This window comes from Aethalodelphis obliquidens, unplaced genomic scaffold (assembly GCF_003676395.1).
Source record: "Aethalodelphis obliquidens isolate GAN/ISIS:26980383/991018 unplaced genomic scaffold, ASM367639v1 scaffold21, whole genome shotgun sequence".
Classification (NCBI taxonomy): domain Eukaryota; kingdom Metazoa; phylum Chordata; class Mammalia; order Artiodactyla; family Delphinidae; genus Aethalodelphis; species Aethalodelphis obliquidens.
The window spans coordinates 4,108,367-4,136,274 of NW_020837965.1; the positions used below are offsets into that span (position 1 = coordinate 4,108,367).

Below are 27,908 nucleotides of genomic sequence, written 5' to 3' on the forward strand. Positions count from 1 at the left end.
GAAGTCAGAACCCTGACTCTAGCCTAATCAGCTGTGTGATTGGGTGAGTCATTTAACCTATCTGAACCTTATTTTCCTCTTCTAAACTGGGAGTAATAAAGAGGAAATTATCACAGTGTTTTGGAAGTAAATGAGTTCGTGTATGTAAAGAAGGTAGCAGAGTACCTGGCACAAGCCAGGCCCTCAGTAAATGTTTTTTCCTTTATTTCTCTTTGATTCCTTTTCTCTCCCCTCCCCACTCTTTCCTTCTCTACATCAAGCCCCTATCCTATGCCACATTTTCTCAGAGCTATGCTCTCAGTTTGCTGTCACGCTACTCCTCCCGTGGAGCTGGCTGCCAAAGGCTTTGAGTATCATCTAACCCAAGCATAATACCTATAACTTTTAGAGGCACATTGAAGGTTTGAAAACTCATTTTAACCTAAAGAAATGAATCTCTAATGGTGAAATTTCTGTTTTCTGGATTGCTGGCACGGGAGTCAGTTTTGTCTGGGGCCAGTCCCATCTTGGTATCCACAAGTTATGAATTTCTGAACATATTTTTTACCCTTTTCTTCATGTGGCCTTTGCCTACCTACCTGTAAAGCCAGTCTGGTTATGAAACAGGGGGCTCCCCAAGACTGCTTTAATCAGAAGTAAGACCAACTTACAGTTACTGTGCCAGTGCTCGTGTGCCGGTGGGGTTGTGCACAGATTCATTAGTAAGTTAACTGCACTGGGCCTTTCCAGAGATTGTGCTTCTTGATTTGGTCCCTGGATAAATTTGCAAGTGCTAATCTAGTTGTTGCTGGAGAGCATCCAAGTGTCAGGCAGTACTATTTTCGCTAGACTGTTAGGCATTAGATTGGCAGGGTCTTGGACTCTGGTAAGTTCCCCAGGCCTGGAGGGAGGCTGGTCATCCAGCCAGATGCAGGGGGAAGGAATTGTTGGGGAGCATGTGGTAGGGGAGGCCTGTGAAGTCAGTTCCTTGAGGGATTTGCAGTGTGACTTCCAAGTCCAAATTCAAGAGAGATTTATTGAGTGCCTACTGTGTACTGGACACCATTGTAGGCATTAGGGATATGTCAGAGAATAAGACCCACAGAAACGTTCCTACCCATTGTGGGTCTTACATTCTAATGATAGGGGCGGGGCCGGGAAGGGCGGAGGGAGTACAGTAGATCAGTGAAAGGTGGATTGGGAGTGTGTATGATGAATGGAACACAATTTTATGTGAGGCGGTTAGAGAGACCTTTCTGAGAATGCAGTATTTGAATGAAGAGTACACATAGAGGGGGTGAACATACAGATCAGGAGTTGGGGTGAGAGTGGTCCAGGTAGAAGAAATAATTTGGCAAAGGCTCTGACGTGTTTAGGAGCAGCTAGGAGGCCCGTGTGCCTGAAGCAGAGTAAACAAGAGGGAGAGAAATAGGAGATAGGCCAGGAGGTAGAGGTGGGGACATATCTTCTAGGAATAAGGGGACCCCTTAGGAAGCTCCCAGGTGAGAGGTGAGGGTGTTTGGGCCAGGGTGGCAGCAGTAGAGAGGATGAGAGGAGTCATATTCTGGGTTTACTTGGAAGGTAGAGTCAGTAGGGTTTGCTGTTAAATTAAATGTGGGGAGTTAGAAGGCGGGGGTCAGTGCTGACTCCAAGGCATTCGTCCTGAGCAACAGGAAGCATTACCCTTGACCGAGGTGGGGAGACTGGGCTGTACGAGGAGACAATTTAAGGGGAAAGAGCCAGAGCTTAGTTGAGTCATGTTAAGTCGGAGATCCCCAAATCTGGATTTGACATCCAAGGGAGATGTCGAGGAGGCAGTTGGGTTTGAGGTTGAAGTTCAGGGAAGAGATTGGGCTGGAGATAGAAATCTGAGAGTCATCAACATACAGATGGCAGTTAAAGCCAGGAGACTTTCCGGAATCACTTCCTTTTAGTGAGATTTTCCTGCCTTTGACAGAACTCATATTCCCCCAGGGTGGATTTGGGTGTAGCCTCCTGCCATAGGTGACTTCTACTTTGTCCATCTATCTGATGTCTTGTTGGATTCAGGTGTCTTTGAAGCAAAGGGTCTGGTCCCCAAGGCAGATACAAAACGATCCACAGAGATGTTAGGAAGAACAGACTAGAACTTCTTTTTATCTTTGATCTTGCCTTAAAATTCTTCTGTGTGTGTGCATGTGCGTGTGTTTTATTATATGCTTACTTTGTGTTTATGACATATAAAAGAAGTTTACACCTATTGAGAATGTGTATTTATAAACTTCTGACAAGGTGGGAGATTGAAGAAGTTTACAGACCACCACCTGGATGAAGGAGAGAGAGGACGTCTGTTAATTCAGGGCCTCTAGGGGGATGGGTAGGAATCAGGAGAGTCCTGTTTCTTTGTCTCTGTTGGAGTGAGAGGGACACCCAGCTTGCCCATTGTAGAAGAGTTCTTTTTTTTTTTTTTTTTTTTGCGGTATGCGGGCCTCTCACCGCTGTGGCCTCTCCCGCCGCGGAGCACAGGCTCTGGACACGCAGCCCCAGTGGCCATGGTCCACGGGCCCAGCCGCTCCATGGCACATGGGATCCTCCCAGACCGGGGCACGAACCCGCGTCCCCTGCACCGGCAGGCAGACTCCCAACCACTGCGCCACCAGGGGAGCCCAAGATTGCAATTTTTTGTTGCAGTGCACCGGCTTCTCTCTAGTTGTGGCGTGCAGGCTCCAGAGCACGTGGGCTCTGTAGTTGCAGCACATGGGCTCTCTAGTTGTCGTGCGGGCTTAGTCCTTACTTGACTTTAAGCTGTGACTGCTTTCCCAGGCCTGAGTTTGAACTGGTGTTTTAGAAGGCAGAAAGGACACTTAAATATATTCACTTATTTAGTAAGTGTTTACTGAGGATCTGCTTTGTTCCAGGCCCTGTTCTAGGCACTTAGATTAAACAGGGGTGAATAAGACCAAGACCCTGCTCTCCTGAAGTTTCTGTTCTAGGAGACTTCTGGGTCAATATTTATGGTCACAGAAGGAGTCTCTTCTATGAAGCTCTAAGACAATTCCAGGGCTTCCAGTTATCATGTGTGTACTTAGCCCTTGTGCAGAGGTAGGTCTTCCACTCCTCAGTTTATGGGTGAGGAGGAAAGGAAGAGCCTGTAGAAGTGACCTGTTTGAGATGGCTCTTCATGATGGAGGTACAACAGGTAGGGTGTGCTTTCAGTTCTTGACTGTTCTAAGCACTTAATGTTTGAAGGGTAACTATTCACATATGACCACCACTGAGTTCCCTTTTATCTGCCCTCCTGTGAGACCACTTTTTGGGGAGATGGCCAGGGGACAGCATCTTGTTGGATACAATGCATTGCACAGGGACAATGGCTTTCTGCCAGGGTTAAGGCAAGTCATTCAACCCTACGTGCCTCCATCTTGGTGTTTGGATCAGATGGATGTTTATAGCCCAGGTCCTTCTCCAATTTTCTAGAATTTCTAATCTCCAAGAATTTTCTGAAATTCAGTCTCAGCCCTGACTTTTGTCTGTTTGGTGTCTGTCTCATCTATCTTGAGATGTGAAGTTGTAGCTTGCTATAATTTTCACCTCTGGGGATAGATATCAAATATGCCTTCAGAGCAATGGAACATACTTGAAAGTGGAGAGCAAAGAACCAAATGGAAGAGGGAGATAGTGGGTTCCCTGATGGTACAGAAGGAGATGCATGACCTCCCTGTCCTTGACCTTGAGCTCAGGGATACCAGCCATTTTCACACCCTCTAAGTTCTGCTGTCTTGGAGTAAAGCACTGTTCACTCACCCCAGTTATGGATCTTGTTGGGGTGTTAAGTACCAACGATAATTAGTGAAGGAGGCAATGGAGGTTACAAGAGAAAAAGAGGGCCATGGAGAGAGAAGGGGCAGAGAGAAGGCAGAGCGGCTTTGGGGATGATGAAGTAATAGTGACCTGGGCTGAGAGACCGCTTCGTTCCTCCATCATTGGGAGGGAGTCAGGCAGTCTTTAACTGACTGGTGGCTGTGTGCCTGTGTACAAGGCCTCCTCTGGAGTTGCAAATGCTGTCCAACCCTGCGTCTTGGTCAAAGCACTGGCTTAAGGTCTAAATAAAATTTATTTCTCTCAAGCATCCGTATTTATTTTACACTCCTGGAGCCCTGCAAAGGCCACAGTGTATAGTATTGATATTATTCTCCTAGGAAGTTGGGGTCTTTATGTTTTAATTTCCTTTGTTTAGAGCATCTAGAGTTGAACAGATGAATAAGCAATGTTTGGGGGCAATGAAGTATGTAGGAAGTTGGGCTCACAGTCAAAATCTAAGACCCTGAGGGTCATTTCTGACCCAATTTAGGCTCTCCTGGAGCTTGAGTACTCAGTGGGGAGGTGGGTGGAATGATGAACACCTGCGGGTAGATGAAGAGTGAGGGTGAATATTGTTTATTCCTCTCCTCCCTTTGGTGATTAGGTTGTTATTGCTAAGAGTGAGCTAGACCTTTCTGCCCTCAAAGAATGAATCATTCCCAGGAGAGTAAATGTCATCCACAGACATATTTATGATTCCCACTAGCTCTGCCCTTTAAGCTGCTTCTCTGTAACAGTTCCCTTAAAGCTGCACCATCCAATAGAATAGCCACTAGCCACATTTGGCTATTTATATTTCAATTAATTAAAATAAAATAAAGTTAAAATTTCAGTTTCCCCCCTCACTAGTCACAGTTCAAACGCTTATAGCCACATGTAGCTAGTAGCTAATGTAATGGACAGTGCAGAACTGTAGAACATTTCCATCATCACAGACATTCCTATTTGGTAGAGCTGCCTCAAAGTCCTTGGGGGATTAGAACTCCCTTGGGCCTGTGTTTGCAGGTATGGAAATGGGTACCTTCCTTCTCAGTGAGCCTGGTAGTTGCCACAGATCCAGGGCCACCTGATGGCCAGTCTGGCACAGAGTGGCACAGAACCTGTTGGAGCTCAAAAATGGGTGAAATAAGCTACAGTGGAAGTGCGAGCACTAATCAACTCAGGGATGAATTAGATTTAAAAGAAACAGGAAGAGAATCCAGGCCCAGGAAAATGCAGACTTGAAGGTCTCTTCGTGGTGGTTCTATTTCCCTTATTTTAGAGATGAGGAAGTTGTTTTTGAGAGGTTGAGCGACTTGTGCAAGGCAGTGGAAGTGGTTAGGCTGAAAGTAGGATCTGTAGCTCCTCACCTTGAATTCTTTGCTTTTTGTATTGGACCACATCGCCTCTCAAAGAAAAGAAGAGGGCATAGCCCGATTGGTCATAATGAGTTGCTTTTCTCTTCTGATGAAGACCCCTATCAGAGCAAATGGACTAATTGTCTGGGGGTCTTTGGCCCTACTAAGCCTTGTGACACCCTAGTTGTTGGAGGGGAGAGGGAAATATTATTTTGAATCTCTACCATATACTAGATACTGTGCCAAGTCTTTTTAATGTATTGTCACATGAGTAGCAGATATTTTTTCTCATTTTAACAGATGAAGAAACTGAGGCTCAGAGAAAATTTGAATCTTGCCCCAAATCTCAAAGCTAGTAAGCAGATGGGATACAAATTTAGGTCTGTGTTATTCCCAAGCCTGGTCTTTGCACCATTCCACAGTTCTGTAATGAGCAAACCCAGTAGTAACAAGGTGAGACACCTGGGGCCCTGGAGAGGAGGTGCATGTATGGCATTGCCTGTGTCTGAGGATGTGAGTTTGGGAAGGATGTCAGCAGACCCTGGGTCAACCTCTTCTTAGACATAGGATTCTCTCAGCCATGTGTGTGAGGAGAATAAAAAAAGCTTTGGAGTGGGTTGGACAAATGGGGCTGCCAATTTCTTTGGAGTCCAACTGCATGAGTCAAAAAGGGATTGCCTCTTTTACATTGGTGGAAGAGAAGAGTGCCCCACTGACCCCTGCTCTGAGCACATGTGAGCCCTTAAGATAAGTTCCCTGGATGCTGAGATCAGATAACCAAGTTGGCTTCAGATATTAGTGCCAGGGACCTGCTTAATGAGGGTGCTAAGGGGCAGGTTTTGTGGAGCTTCTGAAGAAAGGAAACATAGAAGGAGAGCAGTGAGATGAGTGCCTAAAAAGGGAAGAGAGACTTTAGATTTCTCCTTTTAACCCAGTGTCTTCAGTAACTGAGAAGACGGGTCATATTCTGCCAACAGCTTAAATTCATGGACGCAGAGAGGGTGAAGGGAAGGGAGAAAAGAATGCTGTTCATGGCTTAGAAAGCAGTTCTCATCCAGTGGATTGAACTGGTTCCTGGGAGAGAAATACCAGCTCATCAGAAGCTTGGTTTGCAGCTGTGAGCCCAAAGAGGAACTGAGAAAACCAGCCACCGACGTGGCAGACAACAGAACTGCATCCTCCAAGATGGTGAGCCGAGGAAAGAAGGAGCATTTTGTCCCGAGAGGACTCAGCCGGTCTTTCTTAGGCCTTTAGATTTGAAGATGGCTATTTCCTTTGCCAGATACATCCTTAAAGGAAGAGACTATTCAGAGTGAAACCAGGTGTCTAATTCGGGGCAGGGAAAGTGTGTCAGTTATTTACTGCTGCATAACAAGATTGCGTACAATAGCAATTTGTTACTTCTCATGATTCTATGAGTTGACCCAGTAGTTCTGCCCCAAGTACTCCTACTGGGGTCACTTGTATAATTCATTCATCTGGCAGAAAGGCTGAGCTAGAAGATCAAGAAGGTCTTTCTCACACATCTGGGGCCTGGGTTCTCCTCCACGTGGCTTCTTTTCTTCCAGGGCCTCTCCACATGGCCCTCTCTCCAGCAGGATAGCTTGGGCTTCCTTGTAGAATGGTAGTTGGGTCCCAAGAGACTAAAAGCAGAAACTGTCAGATGTCTTAAGGGCTAGGCTTGTAACTGGCACAGCATCACTTCTGGCACTTCCGTGGATCAAAGCATGTCTCAAGGCCAGCCCAGATTCATGGGGCAGGAAATAGGATATACCTCTTTTTTTTTTTGCAGTACGTGGGCCTCTCACTGTTGTGGCCTCTCCCGTTGCGGAGCACAGGCTCCAGATCCGCAGGCCCAGCGGCCATGGGTCACAGGCCCAGCCGCTCCGCGGCATGTGGGATCCTCCCGGACCGGGGCACGAACCCGTATCCCCTGCATCGGCAGGCGGACTCTCAACCACTGCACCACCAGGGAAGCCCTGGGATATACCTCTTGATGGAAGAAGTGGCATGTAGACATCAGGAAGGGATGAATTACTGGCAGCCATGTTTGCAGGCATAGGAATTGTGAGAGCATGATATAAGGAATCACAATAAGAATTTTATATTTGGTCTTCATTCCCAGTTACTGGCCCTAGAGCTTCCAAAAAACTTGACATTTCCTGAATGACAGGAGTATCTTTTGTTATTTACAAGAAGTCCCTTTCAGCATAACTGAGTTTATGCTAATGAGATGACTCTTGATGCGCCCCTAGATGGCTTCAGGGTGGGTACAGTTCGCCAGAGGCACCAACCATGTGATTAGAAAGTTGGAACTTTTAGCCCCACTTTTCAACCTCCAGGAAAAAGAGAGGGGATGAAGATCGAGTTAGTCCTCAATGGTCAACGATTTAACCAATCATGCCTATGTAACGGAACCTTTATAAAACCCCTAAAGGACAGGTTCAGAGAACTCCTGCATTGGTGCCTACAATGAGATGCTGGGAGAGTGGGGCAGCCCTCCCCTCATACCTTGCGCTATGCATCTCTTCCATGTGGCTGTTCCTGACTTGTATCTTTCAGAATAAACCAATAGTAAGTAGAATGTTTTCCTGAGTCCTGTGAGCTGCCCCAGCAGATTATCAAGCCCCCAGTTTATAGGTTGCGATATTTAGCACATAAACAAACAGGATGTCTAGTTAAATTTCAATTTCAGATAAACAACTCTTTTATTATAAGTATATCCTATGGAATATTTGGTACATACTTACACCAAAGTACTTGTTGCCTTTTAGAGATTCAAATTTAACTGGGCAGTTTATTTCACAACCCTACCTTGTGGTAACAGTGGCTCTCCAAGGGAGAGATTCTCATGGGGGCGTGGGTGGAGGCTGTAGGAGTGAATTGGCCTCCAGAATTTGTAGTCCAAGACATGGATATTTGGAAAAATCCTCCTAGGCCAGTGCTTCTCAAACTTTAATGTGCACATGAATCACCTGGGGATTTTGTTCAAATACATATTTTGATTTAGAAGGTTTTGGGTAGGACCTGAGATCCCACCTTTCTAATAAGCTCCCAGGTGATGTGCATGACAGCCCATGGACCACACTTGGAAGAAGCTTGGTCTACAAAGTCCAGAGAGAAAATATTTTTGGCTTTGCAGACCATAGGGTCTCTGTTGCAACTACTCAACTCCAGTGTTGTATCAGAAAAGCAGCCATAGACGGTATGTAAACAAAGGAGCATGGCTGTGTTCCAATAAAATTTTATTTACAAAAATAGACGGTGGACAGGATTTGGCCAAGCAGGCAGTAATTTGCTGCCCCCTGAGCATGATGGTTCTGATGTGCCCCCTTCTCTAATGACAATCCTTTGTGCAAGGAAGGGAAGACTTGTATCCCTTGTACTAGAAGTCTATAATTTCAGGGGTTCAGAAAGGATTGCCCTAAATCTCTCATCCTCAACTACAAATCTCTCTCCACTCACGATTACGTCAAGTCTTCAGCTAATATTTGGTTCTCCATTGAGATGCAAATTGCCTGAACTAGGAATCCTTTTAAGCTGATAAACAGCCTTTACATCCCAGAATAAATGTATTTAGGATCCTTCTTGAAGGAGAATAGAAGAGGACCCCGGAACAGGAAAGTTGAGGCTATAACTCATTTATACTTTTGTCTAGGGTAGCACAGGTGGTCCTTACATTGCTCTCCATCTTTAAAATATGCTTACCAATGTTGATAATTAAAATATTCATCTTACTAAAGAGTATTCAGGTGTGTGAAAGGGCAGTCCTTGATCAATTGTCCTGTTTGCCTGGGACAGAGAGACTTCCCGGGATGTGGGATTTTCAGTGCTAAAACAAGGACAGTTCCAGGCAAACCAGGATAGAGCGAGGGAGGGAGAAAGTCAGTGAGCTCTCAGATGATCAATTCCCACTATAACGATTGGGTGACAACACATCTCCCCTGAACTCAAAGACGGTTAAAAGAGTCTCAAAGGAATATCCATTTTATTTTATTTGAACTTGAAATCGTAGACACTGCAACAAGTGACAAAAACAGAGCCTTGACGTCTATGCAGGTTGGGAACTGCTTCTTTGGGCCACATTTCTCAGCCCTCTACACAATTAGGTGTTCAGTGGGTGCTTGTTGGTGGTGACAGTGGTTTGAATGGTGATAGTAATAACAATAATGAGTATAAATAATGGCTAACATTTATTGGGCGCTTAATGTCAGTTAAACTGTATATTTCACATTCTTTATCTTATTAAATGCTCTCACAGCAATCCTGTGAGACAGGTTCTCTCATTGTCTCAAGTTTACAGAAAATTAAATTGTGGTTTAGAGAATTGTTTTGACTTGTCCAGAAAGCTAATGGGGTTCAAACCCTCTAGACCCTTAATTATTCATGAGTCCATGGCACCAAAGCCTTCCCTGGTATTTTCTCCAGCTTCTAGGAGCCCTTTCATGGCCTCCTTCCTGGTATAGTGGGATGCTTGTCTTTGACAGGATATTTAACTTCACTGAGCCTGTTTCCTTATATGCTTAAAAAAGGGGGACATGCAGTTAATAACACTTGGATTGTCCATTTCTTTCCCCATTTCCTACCTGCCCCCCCTTTTGCCACAAGCATAGTTGTTTCATTCTGCAGGGCAATTCTCTACCACCAAAGAAGGTTTGGTGTAGTTCAGTGGTTGTCCAAGTGTGGTCAGCGAACCAACAGCGTCACCTGGGAACTGTTAGAAACGCAGATTTCTCGAGCCCCACCCTAGACCTACAAAATCAGAAACTCGGGGGCGGCGTCCCACAGTCTGCTGCACAATAAGGTTTGAGAACCGTGGGTATAATGGAAAGAACTTGGGGTCTCAAACCAGCAGAACCAAGTTGAATTTTGCTTCTGCTATTTGAGTGATGAACTTTCTGAGCCTTTGTTTCCTCTCCTCTAATATGGGACATCATAATCTCACAGTTCTATCTGGGGTGAAGTCAAATTACAGAATGGTGGAAAAATGCATTTTAACCATCATCGTTGTCACTATTATCTGCCTGTGGGGTCAGCTTCCTCGTAGCACATGCTCTCCCTGCCTGCTTCCATATAAACCCTGTAGAAACATTTTTTTTTTTTGGCTAAGAAAGGGTACAACAATATTTATGTAGCAGGTCACTATTTTTAGAGTGATTTCAAATGATTTTATTTAATTCTTACACCAGTTTCGTGAGATAGGATCACAAGGAAGCTGAGGCCTAGAGTGTTAATGACTTTCCAAGTTGCCACAGCAAGTTTGGACAAAGCCGAGGCTTAAATTCAGTCTCTTGATTCGAAATCCGGAGGTTCCCACTAGGTCACTGGTTAACACTAGAGGCAAAGGACAGGCAGCCATCAGCATGAAATGTCTTCCAGCCAGCCCTTCTCCTCCTCTGCTGCACACTGCAATCACCTGGGGATATTTTAAAAGAGCCCACACCTATTATTCTCTGGGGTGGGACCCCAGCATCAATACATTGTAAAGTTCCCCAGGAGGTTCAACTCAGGGAAGCTTGAGCGTCCAGCTTTAAACTCCCTGGAAAATTATATTAGGCAGTGATGACTGACTCTAGCTGCACATTAGGATCATCTGAAGAGCCCTAAAAAAATACCCGTGCCCCGCCCCACCCTAGCTCACAGAGTTGGGATCTCTAGGGTTAGTGGTTCCTATTATATTTTAATTCCTCAGATGATTCCATTATGTAGCCAGGGTCGAGAACCACAGCATTATGCCACCTCTTTGGCTCCAAGCAGGCTCACTGACCATCACGGTGGATCCCCCCTCATCTCTCCTTCCAGCCTCAACAGTGGGCAAAGAACCACCCGTTAAAAACGTCAAGGCATGCTGCTAGTTCACTGCGTGTCCAGCTTGTGGTTTTGTGTTTCTTTCATTATTCACAACCAGAAGCAGTTGGTGGGTGAGGACCACACCCAACACTCTTACCCCTGGGCATCTTGGAGTCCGTCAACCTTTGTGAGCCAAATCACCATTTACCATCAGCCACGGCATTTAGGATTCTCTCACGTAGCAACGTTTCTTAAATAGGTGGCCAAAGCCAGAGGAAGAGATGCTGTCTTTATTCAAATTCCTTTGGGCGTGTCCACTGACCGACAGCACGTGCTCATTAATATAACCGAGCAAGCATCCTCCCTTCCTCCTGCACGCGAGACAGATACTGAGAAGTTGGCCTGGCACAAGCCTTCAGGATGGCAGAAGCTGCTGTCCACATGTGGCTGCTTTGACCTGAGGCCTTTTGGGGCACTTGGACAACCAAATCTTTTGAAATAGGGACTGAGTCGGCCTTGCTTCGTTCACTCAGTGGTGGTGCAGGGGCAGGGCCCTGTCTGTTATCCTGCCCCCAAGTCCGGCCCCCTTGGCTCTTCATGGGATGCTTGTTACAAATGCAGGTTCCCAGACCCCATCCTGCTCTCAATCTCCGGAGGGGCTGGGGGCTGGGAATCCGAATCCTTACCAAGCTCCCCGGGCGTTTCCTCTGCCTTCTGAACCTTGGCATAGTTAAGAAAGCCTGGGGCTGCCCTGGTGGCGCAGTGGTTGAGAGTCCGCCTGCCGATGCAGGGGACACGGGTTCGTGCCCCGGTCCAGGAGGATCCCACATGCCGCGGGGCGGCGGGGCCCGTGAGCCATGGCCGCTGAGCCTGCGCGTCTGGAGCCTGTGCTCCGCAACGGGAGGGGCCGCGACAGTGAGAGGCCTACGTACCGCAAAAAAAAAAAAAAAAAAAAAGCCTGGATCCATCCGTTTTTAGGAATAAACAAATGAGACCCTTGGACTGAAGAGCCCTGGGTTGGGACGCAATGGCTCAGGAAGGGCAAGAGAAAAGGGGATCGTGGCAGTGTTTACGCAACGTGACACGGAAGGCGTGTGAGTGCGTGTTCGTGCACGTGCACGTTCGTGCGCGCTGCGTGTGCGCGTGTGCAGACCTACGCATGCCTGTAGCCCAGCCTTGGGGGCGGCTGTTGTCTTTGCTGCTTCCGCATTCATAGCCAAGTGCTTTCATCGTTCCTCACTTTATTACGTTTTGCCAAGAAGTTCAGCTTTTACTAAGAGCACCCGGGTTTATGGCAGCAATGTTTCTCACAGTGTTAGAGATAAAATATCAAGCTAATAACAGACTGCCTGCTAATGTGAATCGCACGAGGAAGGCAATCTCCTTCGGAAAGAAGTCCTACCAGAGAATGCAAAGTCTTAAGATTTTGCGAAAGCAGTTGGTGGGATTGGATACACTTTGTGCTTGCTAAGAAGATGAAATAAATGATTTGTGGTAAGTGGTAGCAGCTGCAGAAAAGAGCGTTTTCCTACACCTGCCATTTCCTAAGGGAGTAGGGGCTCCCAGGGGCTCAGGCAAAGGGCCAGAAACTTAACTGTGGAGTTTAAGGAGAGACTTCTCTTCTCTGCCCCTCCCCCTCGTTTTAGTGCCACTTCTCAGCCTCAGTGAATGCAGGAAACCAGTTGGTTTCTCCCACGTGTTCTAAAAAGGAGCCCATTAAGGGATAATGGGGGACCTGGGAGGTCTGTTGGCAATGATTTCTGAGATTTCCCTCCCCTCTTAGTTACATTCAGGCACCTGCTGGGCAAACCTACTGCTGCCACTTGTTGCTGGGAATTTTAACAAGTAGGGGCGGGTGCTGGGACTTGAAAATACCACGGGTTGAAAGGATGCTGCTTTTCTGTGCATCAGATCCCTGGAGACAGGCCTTGATCATCGTACTTATTCTGTAACTCTGCAGGGCCAGGGGTGGGTTTTGTCACACAGGAACTTCTGAGAAGGTGCGCATGTTATCATATGGAAAGGCTGTTAAAGGCTGTGACTCTGTCCTCCGGACCATCTAGGGAGCTTAAGAGGTGATGCTCAGGAGAGGAGAGGCCGTTGGTGCCCGCTCAGTAATGAGGCTCTGAAACTGCTGACGCACACCGAGATCTGAAGCAGGAGCAGTAGGGGAAAGGAGCATCGTCTGATGCATTGTTGCCCAGTGCCCAGAAGGCATCAGGGCCACTGGTTGGTGTCCGGCTGCAGCCTTGACCTCTGCTTTTGCCATCTTGGGGTCACCAGAATCAGATACCCATCTGCCCAACACCAAACAACTGGGCCAATTCTAGGACGAATTCAGTATCCTTTTTATCTCCTCCTAGAAGATCGGTCCCACCTTCATAACCTCCCTCCCCACCTGGTCCCCTGGTCCTAGGCCTACCTCAATACCTCACACAGTAACTTGCTTTCCACTGGGGGAAAAAATGGAAGGAACTGTCAGACTTTGTGTGAGTCAAAGTCAGCCTGAGAAATAATCTTATTCTCTGAAACAGTCGCAGCGGTCCTGTGGAATAGAGAGGGCAGGTATCACGGCCTCCACTTTCTAGGTGAGGAAACAGGCTCAGAGAGGGTACTTGGGTTACCTGTGTTCACACAGAATTCACAGTACAGCTAGGATGAGAAGAAGTCTTCTGACTCTCGAACTTTGGTTCATCCAACCCCCCCCTTAGCCAGGAGAATCTTGCACTGTTACTACACCGTCTGCACAAGCTCAGGTAACTCTGCCCAAACCACCTAACCCAGCAAACCTCCATGCCACAAGACACGTGGTTGGGGCATGGATAGCCCTGAGACTAAACGTCTGGCAGCAATTGGGCAGGGGCCAGTGGGATCCTCCATTTAGGACATCAGTGGGAGGGGGTAGGAGAGGGTGGCAAGCAGGCAGGGGCTTGTCCACTAGATGTGAGAAGAGAAGCAGTCCCATTTTTGTGTGCAGGGCAGGAAGGAGGACTTTGCTGACAGCTGGGGTGATGCATGGTGAGGGAGAGTGCATGGTGTGTGAGCAGTAATGTGATAGAGGGTGCACATTACGGGCAATTACAATTTGAATAAATTATCAATGGAAAGAAATAGAGGAGTAGAAAGCTGTTTTATTAACCCCCTGAAGTTACGTTCACAGCATTTTGAAAAAGTTTATCAATTGCTGTGAATTACTAGCTCAGTGACAAAGGCGGATGCCGAGAGAATGCCTGATTGCAGCTTCTGCAGCAGGCGATGTTTTATGGGATGATTTAAAACAACAGTCTTATGTATTTTAAAACATCAAAGGAAGAAGAAAAAGAAAGCTCAGGGAGCCTAGTGGATTCACCTGCCCGTGAGCAAACTTTGCTATAAATCCTACCTGTGATTTTTCAGTTTTATCTGTTTTCCTTCTTTTGATATTGTACATTTCTCTGGGCTCACTGCCTGGGGCTAAGATGTGTCCTGTGTGTTATGCCAAGGAGTGTTTTACCAGCTCGCTGCGTGGATGAGAATAGAGCTCCAGCTAGAGATAAGACGGTGTATAACTACTTTCTAAGCTGTTGTCGTGCTGAAGTCTGCACACTTCCCCCCTCCACTCCCCTACTGCCGATATTTCTATTTCCAGATAACCAAAGGTGAGTGTGAGCCACTCATTTCTTCTTTAGGACTCCTGCAGAGCTCTGGTGATCTTGGCGTGTGGTGACTCTGTTCATGTGTTTTCTCTACCACCAAACTGGAACTGCTGAGGCCTCGGTCCTTGGGGCATGGGAGACAGCGTTCAGCTTGGAATCAGCATTCAGCTTGGAATCAGGAGCCCTGGGTTGTATTTGAGACCTGCCTTGGGCTGGCTATGAACTTAAGTCTATCAGAAGCCTGTGATTTCCTCACTGGTAAACCAGGTAAAAATGTCTGACCTCCCTGGCTCATAAGCTTGGGTGGTAGGATGTGAGAGAAGGGAGGTATCAAAGAGGGTGGAGTAGTTGCAGAGGGTGTTTGTGGAGGGGCAAAAGGGTGCTGGGATGATGGGTGCGTTTCGGATGTTACTTATCTCATAATTCTATGGGACACGTGTTATTCCCATTTTAGGGATGAGGAAACAAGTTCTGAGAGGCTGAGTAAATCACTCTAGGGAAAACACATTGGAGGTGATTGGAACCTAGATGTGTTTGGCTCCAAGGTTCATGTTTCCCCCCACACCAGGTCCTCTGTGTTTATGCTGATACAGAACTAATCATCGGCATCACCTGGGGCCAACATCAGCACCAACAGGAAACAGGTTAGAAATACTGCTTCTTGGCATGTCCCGCATCTATGCATTCAGAGGCTGCCGTTTAACAAGATCCCCAGGTGATTCCTGTGCACGTTGAAAGTTGAGAAGCAGGAGGCTAGTAGATGAGAAGTGAGGTCAAAGCAAAGCACCAGAAGGGGCTGTGTGCTCGGATTATGGTGAGGGAAGTATTTCTGACCAGACTAGAAGGGAAAAGAGTAAATACCGGCCTGGTTCTGAGAATTTGCACGATCTGTGTGCTTGGGTAAAGGAGCCTCCCCACCTTGCATCCCATTGTGGTTAGGAGAGTCCAGGTAATGGGATAAAACAGGTTCTGGGTGAGGAGTGAAGGGGTACACACTTACTCTCTGCTCATTTGGACAGTTGTGGATGAAACATGGGACTGGAGGCACAAAACCGTTGTTTGAATTAGAATCCTCCATGGGTAGGCCAGGCTGACACTGGACAATCCCGTATCTGTTTCCTCTTTTGTCAGATGTGGTGGTAGCACCTCCTTCACTGGGTTGTGGTGAGGATTAATCAAGATGTGGAAGTGCCCAGCATAGCGTCTGGCTCAACACATGTGCCATGAGGCCCACTGCCCATCTCACTAGATGTGGCCTGGAAGTTTGCTCAGGGAACATGGAGGAAACTTAAGTCTTTTCCTCAATCTTTACCCTTCCTGAGTGCTTCTTGCCGATGGGGAAGGTGTTCGCTTGGAGTGGGGGCTGGGTGTCGGCCTGTAGGACAAGTGCTTCTCAAAGTGTGGTCCCTAGACCCACAGCGTCTGCATCACCTGGGAGCCTGTTGAAAATGCAGAATCTCAGGCCCCTTCCCTTGACCTGCTGAATCAGAAACTCTGGGATGGGATCCACCATTCTGTTTTTCACAACTTCTCTGGGTGACTTGAGAGCCACCACTTCAGCGGCTTGGAGATCACACACCTGGGAAGCGCCCTGTGGTGGTGGTGGGATGTTTGCGTGTACTTGACTCTGGAGCATGTCCTATGAGGCAGACCCCAAGAGCTCCGGTGGGTACTGAGGCCATGTTACAATTAAATGATCACTCAGAGGAAGTCACAGGCAGCCAATTCATTAACCAGGAGCAACTTCTTGCAAATTAAAAAATGTTAATGATCAGTTTTGAAGCATTGAGAGTATATCAGGGACCACATGCCTGGAATGAACATTTACCATATGGTGCCTTTGGAAGCTAATATTGATTCTCATTATTTTAAATGATTACAAACATTGCAGGTGTTTTGTAATAATCTCCATTGTCTAATTAGAACATGCGTGAAACGAGCTCATTCTGCTGGCTAACGAATATTGATTTGAACTGCAGAGCCCTGGTGCAGGGGAAGAACTGGGGCTGTCTGGCCAAGTTGCCAGCTAGTGCCAGCCCCCTTTCTCTGTAAATTATTAATCCTGGGGATACAGGACATTTTGACAGGCAGGCATCCACGGGGGCTCCGACCTGATTTGGGCCTGCTCCAGCCTTCAGGGTCTACTCCCGTCAGGCAGTAAGCTGGGACATTTGGAATGAGCATGAGTACTTTTGTGGCCTTTTCTTCTTTTCTCATTCCCCATTTCTCTTCTTTCTTGTTTCCTACCTCTTGTTGATTTTAGAGCAACTCTATGTTTAAATGCTTTAGACATCTGCTGGAAATGGGTCTTACTTTAGATTTGAGTTACCCACGTCTAGTTAGAGGCTTTATGTCTTAATAGTATCTCTCCAGCAAGACTGGAAGCTCCTTGAAGACAGGCTTATGTCCCATCCTTAGTTTATGTTCTCCTTCAAGGCCTACCAAGTGCATTATAAATACCCCACAAAGGAGGGTATTGTTATTAGTGTTATTCCTAGTCATTGTAGAATGAATAAGACCACTTTTAGGATGATGCTTTGTGCTCCTTGGGTGTTTTCTGTATGCTTGCATATTTTAATTTATTAATCTGACACAATTTACTGAGCACTCATTGAGGCACAAGGGAAGGAGCTTTGTGAGACGTGGTTCCTGCAGACTGGAAGCTTGCAGTCTCCCTGGGGAGAGGGTGATTAGAATGTGATGTGCTAACTGCAGAAATGGTTTGAACAGGGCTCTCTGGGAGGCTGGGGAAAGAGCCCCGAATGCAGGCAAGAGGTGATGCCAGAGCCCAGTGTTGAAGAGCAAACTAAGTGGAGAGAGAGATGAGTGAGAGGAGAGTGCTCTACAAAGGCTCATAGGAGCTGGGGCTCTGGGACAGCAGTGTGGCCAGAGCATGGGGTGTGCTTGTGGGCGAGGGCAGGGACTGTGGCTTTTGGGGCCAGGGAAGGAAGCAGAGCCTGGGTTATGGAGGCCTTTGTATACCGTGCAAAGAAGCTAGGAGTTTATTTGAAGGCTCAGGGTCTGTATTAAGAGAGTTAGATTTGAATGTCCTTTTATAGTTTTTAAAGATTTATATTTCAGAAAAATCACCCTGGTGACACTGTAGAGGTGGAAACTGGAGGCAGGGAGACCAGTAACAGCCTGTCCGAGAAGAGAGTCTGAGCCAGGCAGAGATGGAGGAGATACAATGTAGACATATTTAGGGTGTGAGGGTTTACATTCAATATGAGAACATTATTTGCTTTGCTTTCCTTGGTTATAAATACAATATTTACATTTTGTCACATTTGCTTCAGATCTGTTTTTTGTTATAAAAATTTAAAAACTACAGGTGAAGTTTCTCTGCTTAGTTCCACCCATTGTTAAGAATCTGGTATGTGTCCTTACAGTTCAAACTTTTCTATGTTAGTCTCATACTTAAGTATTCATAAACATTATGTAGTATTTATGGAAATGGTTACCATTGTTTCCTGCGAATTGGTGTGTGTGTGTGTGTGTGTGTGTGTGCGCGCGCGTTGACACGTTTAGCTCTAGCTTATCCATTTTGTCTACTGAACAGTACTTTATCATATGAATAGGTATCCATTCTCGTATTGGTGTACATTTAGAATGTTTACAGTTATTAGCTTTTACAAACATTTCAGCCAACGTGAACATTTTGCACACTTCTCCTGTGCATATGTACGCGGGTCTTTCTAGGATATATACCAGAAATGGGATTGCTGGTCTTAAGTAAGACACATTTTCCAATTTAGCACATTCTGCCAAAGACTCTCAGATTTGATTGTATCAGTTTAAACTCCAGCCAACAGTGGACAGTCTCTTTCTCCATGTCCTCTGCAGCACTTGTTATTATGGGCCTTATAAAGGTTGCCACTCTTATGTGAATGATTTTTCTTTGCATTTCTTTAATTATCAGAGATATTCAGCAACTTTTCATGTGTATTAGCCTTAAAGTTTCCTTTTCTGTGGGTTACTTGTTTATACCATTTGCTCATTTTGGTGTCGGGGGCGGGAGGCTTGCAACTCTTTTCCTTCCTGTTTTGTTGAGATATAATTGACATAAGCACTGTGTAAGTTTATGGTGTACAACATAATAATTTGACTTACATACATCATGAAATGATGACCACCGTAAGTTTAGTGAACATCCGTCATCTCATATAGTTACAAAATTAAAGAAACAGAAAAAAATTTTCCTTATAAGTTTTTTTTTTTTTTTTTTTTTCGGTACGCGGGCCTCTCACTGCTGTGGCCTCTCCTGTTGTGGAGCACAGGCTCCGGACGCGCAGGCTCAGCGGCCATGGCTCACGTGCCCAGCCGCTCCGCGGCATGTGGGATCTTCCCAGACCGGGGCACGAACCAATGTCCCCTGCATCGGCAGGCGGACTCTCAACCACTGCGCCACCAGGGATGCCCCTTATGATAACTTTTAAGATGTACTCTCTTAACAACTTTCATATATAACCGTGCAGCAGTGTTAATGATACTTATCATGTTGTACATTACATCCCAGCACTTATTTATCTTATAACTAGAAGTTTGTGCCTTTGACTGCCTTCATCCAATTTTTTAATTGATTTGTTAGAGTTCTTTATATATTCTATCAATCCTCTCTCTGTATATACATACATGCACATGTGTATATAAAATATAAAATATGTATGTGGGTATATATGTATAAATAATATCTTCTCTCATTTTATCTCATTTTCAAACTTTATGATATCTTTTTCTAAAAGGAGGTTTCCAAAAAATTGATGCTGCAAAGGTATTAATTTGGCCCTCCATGAGATGTTATTTATGGCTTGTCCAAAAAATCTTTTACTATTTTAATGTCATAAAGCTAGTAGGCATGACCCTGTATATCCTTCTAATAGTCTTAAAGTTTTGCTTCTGACCATTAGGTCTCTAATGCAACAGTATATTTTCACATGTGGTAAGGGACATAGGGAATAGAATTCCATTTATTTACTTTCTTCCTTTAAAAGTCAATTACCCCACAACATTTATGGAACAGTCCATCCTTTACCCACATAATTATAGTGCTCCCTTCATTGTATACCCAGATCCTCCATGGGTCCTTGTTTGAGGGCTTTCTTTTTCTGTGCATCAGTCTATGTGTTTAACCCTGAGCAGACACCGCAGTGTTTTAAAAAGCTCCACCCACACCGCTATCCAGCACCATCAGTTACCTTCTTCTGGTGACTGTTGAGAGCTCTGGTGAAGTCCAAGACTACCATGACCATTGTTGGGGAAACCTGGTTTCCTTACTGGGCTCCTTGGGGACATTTACCATCTGCACCTTCAGCAGGCATTGTGTGAAAATCAGAGCGCAAAAAGCAAATTCTGGCTTTTTCACCATCTCAGATATGGTCTTGAGATAAGAGAGGTTTGCACTTGGCTGAGGGAGTGAGTGAGGATATAATCAGAAAAAGAGAAAGTCTCAGAGATTGCAGGCCTCTGTGACACCTCAGCCCTAAATGCAAGCAGAGAGCACACAGCTGGCTGCTGGGCCCGTACTTGGAGAGCTTGCTGCCATCAGGAAGGCTCTGGGAAGCTACAGAAGTCAGACATCACCTTTCTCTACCTCAGGGAGAGAAGACATTGTGGCCTCCTCAACCCTGTATGTGACTCTTCTCACCCGTCTTGGTTTGCACTGACCAAAACTTCCCAGAGTAGCCACTCCTTTTTCCTTCCACCTGCAGAAGGGTGGAAGTCTTGCCTTTCCTCCTGGCAGCTCTCCCCTCTCAACACGGCGAGCCAGCCGCTCCGTCCGTTGGAAGGAGGCTGTGATCTGCCTGGGAGTTTCTGACTTGCTCATGACTGGGGAGGACAGATCCCACTCTCTGTCAAAAGTGTGCTAGATTCTTAGGTCTCGAAGGATCTGCCAGGTGATCTTGTCCTTCGTGTGTTTTTGTGTTTATACAGGAGGAAACTGAGATGGGGAGAGGTTCAGTAGCTCATCTAACCTGCAGTGCTGGGGAAAGGGGGAGGGGGGAGCCTGAGAATCCAGGTCTCCCACTCAAGTTTGCTTTTCAGTCGGCGGTTCTCCTGACTGGAGAAAAAAAGATTCTAAGGGAAAAAAATCCGCAAAACTCTTCTTATGTGTGCCTTTGTGGCCTTGAGAGTGTGGAGGCCTCCATGCTCTGGGACTAAGAGAGAGACTACATTTGCAGAGACGTTGGTTCCCGACAATAGGCGATTTCTGTATCCTCAGAGATGGGCCCCAGGGGAGGTAGAGACTGAAATTCAGAGGGGGCTAAAATAAACCTGCAACAATCCGGAAGTTCTGTTTTCTCATACAAAAAAGCATTTGGAGTGTCCTGGGAGAGTTTATGGAGGTAAACGTCACTTCACTCTAAAGTTATATTTCTTTAAAAGGTCATTTGTAAATCAGACCTTAAAAAATAGTCTGTTTAGTCCCAGTGATCTGCACTTCTATTTGAAAAGTCTTCCAGCTTCATTTCTTTTTTTTTTTTTTTTTCTGCGGCACGCGGGCCTCTCACTGTTGTGGCCTCTCCCGTTGCGGAGCACAGGCCCAGCGGCCATGGCTCACCGGCCTAGCCACTCTGCGGCATGTGGGATCCTCCCGGACCGGGGCATGAACCCGCATCCCCTGCATTGGCGGGCGGACTCTCAACCACTGCGCCACCAGGGAAGCCCTCTGGCTTCGTTTCTGATTGATATTAACTTGTTAGTGACTGTTCACACTATAGCTTTAAGTTCTTTTATTTCAGCAGATGCTATCTAATAGTTGTAAAGAAATTCTGGAAAATCTGTCTGAAGTGGGAAGCATCATTTGATATAAGAATAATCATCCAGCTTCCTTATGTTTATATCTTCAAAACAGGGAAGGCTCTGTAGACGTACGGGGTTTTGAAGAGGCACCGGCACAGCATCGCAGGCGTTGCATTCTCCTGTACAGGCATCCCTTGTTTTATTTATTGTGCTTTGATATATTGTGCTTCACCAACAGCGTGTTTGTCACAAATTGAAGGTTTGAGGCAACCCTGTGTCGAGCAATTCTATCGGTGCCATTTTTCCAACAGCATTTGCTCACTTCGTGTTTCTGTGTCACATTTTGGTAATTCTTACAATATTTCACAGTTTCTCAATACTATTATATTTGTTATGGTGACCTGTGATCAGTGATCTGTGCTGTTACTGAATACTATTGCAAAAAGATTATAACTTGCTGAAGGCTCAGATGATGGTTAGCATTTTTAGCAATAAAGTATTTTAAAATTAAGGTATGTATTTTTTTAGACATAATGCTATTGCACACTTACTAGACTACAGGATAGTGTAAATATAACTTTTATATGCACTGGGAAGCCAAAAACTTCATGTGACTCGCTGTATTGCTATATTCACTTTATTGTGATGATCTGGAACTGAAACTACAGTATCTCTGAGGTCTGCCTGTATTCTGCTGGCACAGAACCCAGAGTCAAGGGCAGGGAACTTAGACCCTGTCTGTTGATGGAGAAGTATTAGAGAATGTGTGGTCGCCACACTTCCCTTTCTACCTCTTTTCATCTGAAAGGCTGTTGCCCCAGACTCTCCTGTCTAGTCCATCAATCTGTTGCAACCAAATCACCCATCTTTGAGAGCTGCAGAAGTCTTACATGCCTCTTTCTGTCCCCTGCCCAGATGTGTGCTTGGAACTCAGTTAAGACAGGCACAATCTCAAATGATCACCGAGGCAATTTTTAAAGGTATTGTTCCTCAGCTGTTGCAATACTTTGGGCGCATGACGGGTTCTAGGACCAGGTTCCTATGTTTCTAACACAACTTACACTACCTTTTGGCATCTAGTGGTAAGAAGAAAGGATTTTTTTTGTTTATTTAAAAAATTTTTTTTGCGGTACGCGGGCCTCTCACTGTTGTGGCCTCTCCCGTTGTGGAGCACAGGCTCCAGACGCGCAGGCTCAGCGGCCATGGCTCACGGGCCCAGCCGCTTCACGGCATGTGGGATCCTCCCGGACCGGGGCACGAACCTGTGTCCCCTGCATTGGCAGGCGGACTCTCAACCACTGTGCCACCAGGGAAGCCCTGTTTGTTTGTTTTTAATCTCACCTTGTCTAAAAGATGTGTGTTTGCTGAACATTCTCTCTTCACTGCATGTGACTGTTGTGAGATAAAAATTTAACCACCAGTAACAAGGTTTATGTGCTTTCGGAGGGAATAAGGACTAGAAAATTCTCCAGGGAGTTTCAGGCTTTCAATTGAATAAGATGTCAGTGCAAAGTAAGAGGACAGAGGTGGTGGCCGTTGAGGGGCAGAGGAAATCCACTCTCCATGGTGAGACATTAACAGCACACAGTGCCTGGGGATGATGCCGAGCAAGGTGACATGGATAAACCAGGAGACCTTACCTGGAACCTAGGGGAGCAGTAAGAGGGCTGTAGCCACCACTCACGTAGGAGCTCTACTCCCCTTTTGAAAATTATCCATCAAGCCAATAGCATCTCTTGCCTGGATCATGACAGTAGCCTCCTGATTGGTTTCTTCATATTTTTAACTAAATTAAGATTTAAAAATAAAATCTTGTCATAATACCTCCACCTTTCTCTCTTGCTATGAGCTTCTAAAACTCTTAGGATAAAAAAAAACTATAGCCACTAACAAGGCTTGCATGATCTCCCTCCTGCCCATCTCCTGCCTGTCCTCCACACACCCCTGCCCCCGCCCCATCTCTCAGTATTCTTACCCTTGCTTTCAGGCCTCTAACCATACTGGCGTTTTCTTTAGGCCTCGTGTTAACCCACTTTCGTCAGCCACATAGCCTGTACATATGCTGTTCCCTTTGCCCGGAATGCTTTTCCCGTTCTCCTTCTCTGAGATCCCATGAATTCATTGTTCATGAATCATTAAAGCACGGTTGGTGAGGGTGAGCCATTCAGAGAATCACACAGGTGTCAATACAAAAGGGTCTGGCAAGGTTACCTCCTGCAGCTGCTCCCAGTACTTGGGCGACAGCAGAGCGTCTTCGTCCCCATGTAGCGTTCAGATTTGTTCCACTGGTGCTGGAAATTGGCCAGACTGATGGTAACCTTTCTCTTCTAGGCAACCTTGGGAACAGGTGGTAGAAAATCTGAACTCAGTCCTGAAGGTATGCCTGAGACAGGAGGGGAGAATTAGAAAATGTAAATGTGGAAGGAAAGGATGGTCGTTGACACAGAAACTGTCTCACTTTGTCATGGGCCGAGTTGGCCCTCTCTCTTCTCAGGTGGTCTTAGCTTTCAGGCCTTAGAAAGTCACTTAATCCTAACTCCCTTGATTTTACCTAGATGTGATTTATCCAGTTCACCCAGTGAGAGCTGGAACTAGAACTCATGCCTCCTGACAACCAGGCCAGTTCTCCCGATAAGGAACGTGGGCAAGTCAGGAGTACGGCATATTCCAACGCTAGGCCTCACCTTAAAAGTCCTCAAGTCTCCAAATTGACATGTTACTCCATCTCAGAAAGGGAAAAGCTTAGGACCCCATCCCAGGTTTTTAGTGACTCCCATACCCCTTTGGACCCTGACCCCTGCTTCCAAATTCTCTGCTTTGGCATTCACCCAGTCTCCCTGCAAGTGGAAACTCACTCCTCGGGGTGATGAACTGTCCCTCTCAGCCAGAACCTTGTTACTGGGGAAACCATTGCAGGCAGCTGACTTGGGCTCATTCAGATGCAGCTGCAGAGTCCAGGGCCTGCGCGAGGGCAACTGCTATCAGAGTGGTCAGTTTTTGGCAACTCTGGAGTATATTGTGCCAAGTGGGACGTGCTAATTATGTATTTGTGGCTCTCATTATGTGCCAGTTTAGTTGTCACGGATTCATTGTAGTTTTTAAAATTTTTATTTTCTCTTTAGATCACTCAGCAAAAGAGGGAAATCGATGCTATAGGGCAGGTTTCTTTCTGGAAGAGGCATTCACTTGGGTGGAATAATACATCCAATGACGTAACGCCGTTTGATTGGCCAGGAAGTTTCCCCTAAATGGTAGGGGTACAGCCCTGACATGGCTGCCTCTGGGCCCTCCTCAAGGGCCTGGAACTGTGGCAATACAAATATCTACAGCAAACAGTGAGTTGGGCTTGGCTTGGTGGTATACAATTTCTCCTGAAGAGAAGGGACTTAAAACTTCATTTCCATACTGGCCAATCCCCAGCTGTGGGACTGTAGGTTTTTGAAGTTTGACTTCTTTTCTAAAATTACACCTTTGCTCTGTCCCTCACTCATGACCACTTGGCAGTATGGCTTCTATTATTTTAAGCATAGCCAATACAGGAGGCTCCTAACATATGCATGGGATAATTTACATGGGGTGACTTTAATCAGGGAGAATTCCGTTTATATCGAAGAGCTGGACATTAGGTTTCTTAAGATAGCAAGCTCTTTAACTGAGTCTCCAATATGGTGGATATGGTCAGTTTACATGGGGATTTCCGGGTAGTTCATCAATTGTATGGTGACAATGTGATAGTAACAACAGCTAACGTGATTAAGTGCTTCTGATGTGACAGGCAGCTCTCCTCAGCTTTGTCTACATCACCTCCTTCAGTCCTCACCTAGCGCAAGTTGTGGTGCTGCGTACCACACCAGAAAGGCTGCAGAGAGAGTCTCTGCTTAGTTATCAAGTTGGGTGACATGAGGAAGTTAAGAATATATGATGGAGAACATGGGTTCCAGATCTGACTCTGCTCTTACTGCCTTGTGGAACTTGGAGCCAGTCAGTTAAGCCCTTTGAATCTTGGTTTCACTTTGAGCAAAGTAGGAGAGACGTGAGTCGTGTGTGTGTTGTGGAGTGCTGTGGTGCTGGTGGTAATGATGATGGTCGCTAAGGTAACATTACCTTAGTATTAATATGCTCACCGTGTATTAAATACTGTTCTAAGCACGAGGCATGGATTATCTCATTTAATCCTCACAGCAATTCTGTGGTACTTATTAGCTCCAATTTTTCTGGTGATGAAACTGAGGCACAGAGAGGTCATACAACTGATAATAAGTGGTAGAGCCAGGATTCTAATAATATCTACCTCCAAAGCATTTCCTGTCATTCTGTTGCTGATAGATCAGAATGAAAGATCTTAGTCCTTGCTGTCATACTGAGGGGGCACCACTGGAGGTCTCTGTAATTTGCCTTAGCCAGTATTGCTTGTCTAGAGACCACTATAAAGGAATTGGCTTCCCTCATGCATTTTGGGTCTTAGATTCCTGTGGGGAGCCCCACCTCTCCTCTTCTGTACAGCAGCTCTTCACCTTAGGTGGCTGGGTTTGTGGTGAAGAGCTCTTGGGTAGCTGTGCATCCGGCTGGGAGCTGCCCACCTATGCTGCTTGGATGACCATCCTCAGTTGATCCTGTCTCTTGGGATAAATCTCCAGCTTTGGATTTGGTGAGGGTCAGATTCTCCTGCCTTCACTGAGCATTCCATCCAAAGCTCACTGCTGTTTGGAAGGACCTTGTGTCATGCATTGTTGAGAACATTGGATGAGTTCTGGGCCACTGACCAGACCCTAGAAGAAATCATCTAGTAGAGCCAAGAAAATTCAGGCAGGGGCCTTAAAGGAATTTAGCAAGGTCTCCATTGCTCAAGTTGTCTCTTATTTTTCATTTATATGGCAAAACATGCATTTATTATAGGAAGAGATTTGCATTCTTTTATACGAATAATTTGAGCCAATTTACAGGAATGGATAGCTGGAGAAATGTGATTCGGTAGTATGTCATAAGGCTGTAGTCCATTTTGTGGGACCGATATATTTTTTCCCAGATGGAATTTCTTAGTTAAAGAAAATCATTCAAAGCTGGTATTAAGTCAAATTCTGTGACAGGAAAGCAGTGGTTCCTAACCTTGGTTGCACATTGGAGTCAATGGGAAGCTCTAAAAAATTCTGATGTGTAGTTCTCACCCCAGAAGGTCTGGTTTTCATTGGTTTTAGGTGTGGCCTGGGTATTGGAATTTTTAAAGACTCCCCAGGTGAGTGTAATGTGTAGCCAGGCAGGACGGGCTTCATGGGTAGGAAAACTGTGCAGTCACACAGAGCCCCATGCTTAGAAGGGCCCCGCACTTGGCCTAGTGCTCCGCTGTTACCATCTTGGAATTCTTAATACTTTTTGAACAGGGATTTCACATTTTCATTTTTCACTGAGTTCCTTAAATTATGTAGCTAGTTTTTCATCCAGGGCTGAGAGCATCCCATATAAAAGAAGAGGCACCAGCTGAACCACATGCACTGGCTCATGGTCCTCTTAGGAGCAACATGTCATTCAAGCTTAGCATTGCTGCCCATGAAGGTTTGGACATGTCGTGGTGGTGTTGTACCCTATGGTACATCTTTTCTTTTCAAGAGACTTTGAAAAACTGTTGCTAAGATAATTATTAACCTTGCTATCCAGTACTGGCTGGGAAGTACACACTTGTACTGCTAAACACAGTGCCAAGAGGCCTGGTGTGAGCCCATCTTTCTAGGAGGCCTCTCTTGTGATGGAGAATTTGGCAGGTGGACTCACTGAAGTTGCTGTGCACCCTCCTGCCTTCTCCAGAACCTTGTTCCATCATCAGTTTCCCCGTCTTTCTTGAATTTTTATCTCTCCTTTTCTTCTGGCACTTTCCACTCATCTAAAACTAACTTTCCTCAAAGTACTACTTTTCACCAAGAAGATTTTGGGAAGAGGAGCTGCCTCTCACCAGCTCCACATCCTTGTAACAATTCTTTTTTTTTTTTAACATCTTTATTGGAGTATAATTGCTTTACAATGGTGTGTTAGTTTCTGCTTTATAACAGAGTGAATCAGTTATACATATGTCCCCATATCTCTTCCCTCTTGCGTCTCCCTCCCTCCCACCCTCCCTATCCCATCCATCTAGGTGGTCACAAAGCACCGAGCTGATCTCCCTGTGCTATGCGGCTGCTTCCCACTAGCTATCTGTTTTACGTTTGGTAGTATATATATGTCCATGCCACTCTCTCACTTCATCCCAGCTTACCCTTACCCGTCCCCGTATCCTCAAGTTCATTCTCCAGTAAGTCTACATCTTTATTTCCATCTTGCCCCTAGGTTCCTCATGACCATTTTTTTTCTTTTAGATTCCATATATATGTGTTAACATATAGTATTTGTTTTTCTCTTTCTGACTTACTTCACTCTGTATGACAGTCTCTAGGTCCATCCACCTCACTACAAATAACTCAGTTTTGTTCCTTTTTATGGCTGAGTAATATTCCATTGTATACATGTGCCACATCTTCTTTATCCATTCATCTGTTGATGGACACTTCGGTTGCTTCCGTGTCCTGGCTATTGTAAATAGAGCTGCAATGAACATTTT

General features: G+C 45.8%; 1 protein-coding gene across 17 annotated transcripts in view; it reads left to right on the forward strand.

Annotated features, from left to right (window-relative positions):
* Positions 1–27,908, forward strand: part of NRXN3 (neurexin 3) — a 1,686,346-nt gene that overhangs the window by 154,640 nt on the left and 1,503,798 nt on the right. Inside the window, exon 2 of one of the 17 annotated variants that reach the window (XM_027120195.1) lies at positions 13,036–13,049. The exons of the other annotated variants lie outside the window; for them this stretch is intronic. Coding sequence (XP_026975996.1) covers positions 13,036–13,049 — 14 coding nt within the window. The remainder of the gene's footprint in view (positions 1–13,035; positions 13,050–27,908) is intronic. 17 annotated transcript variants of the gene reach the window in all.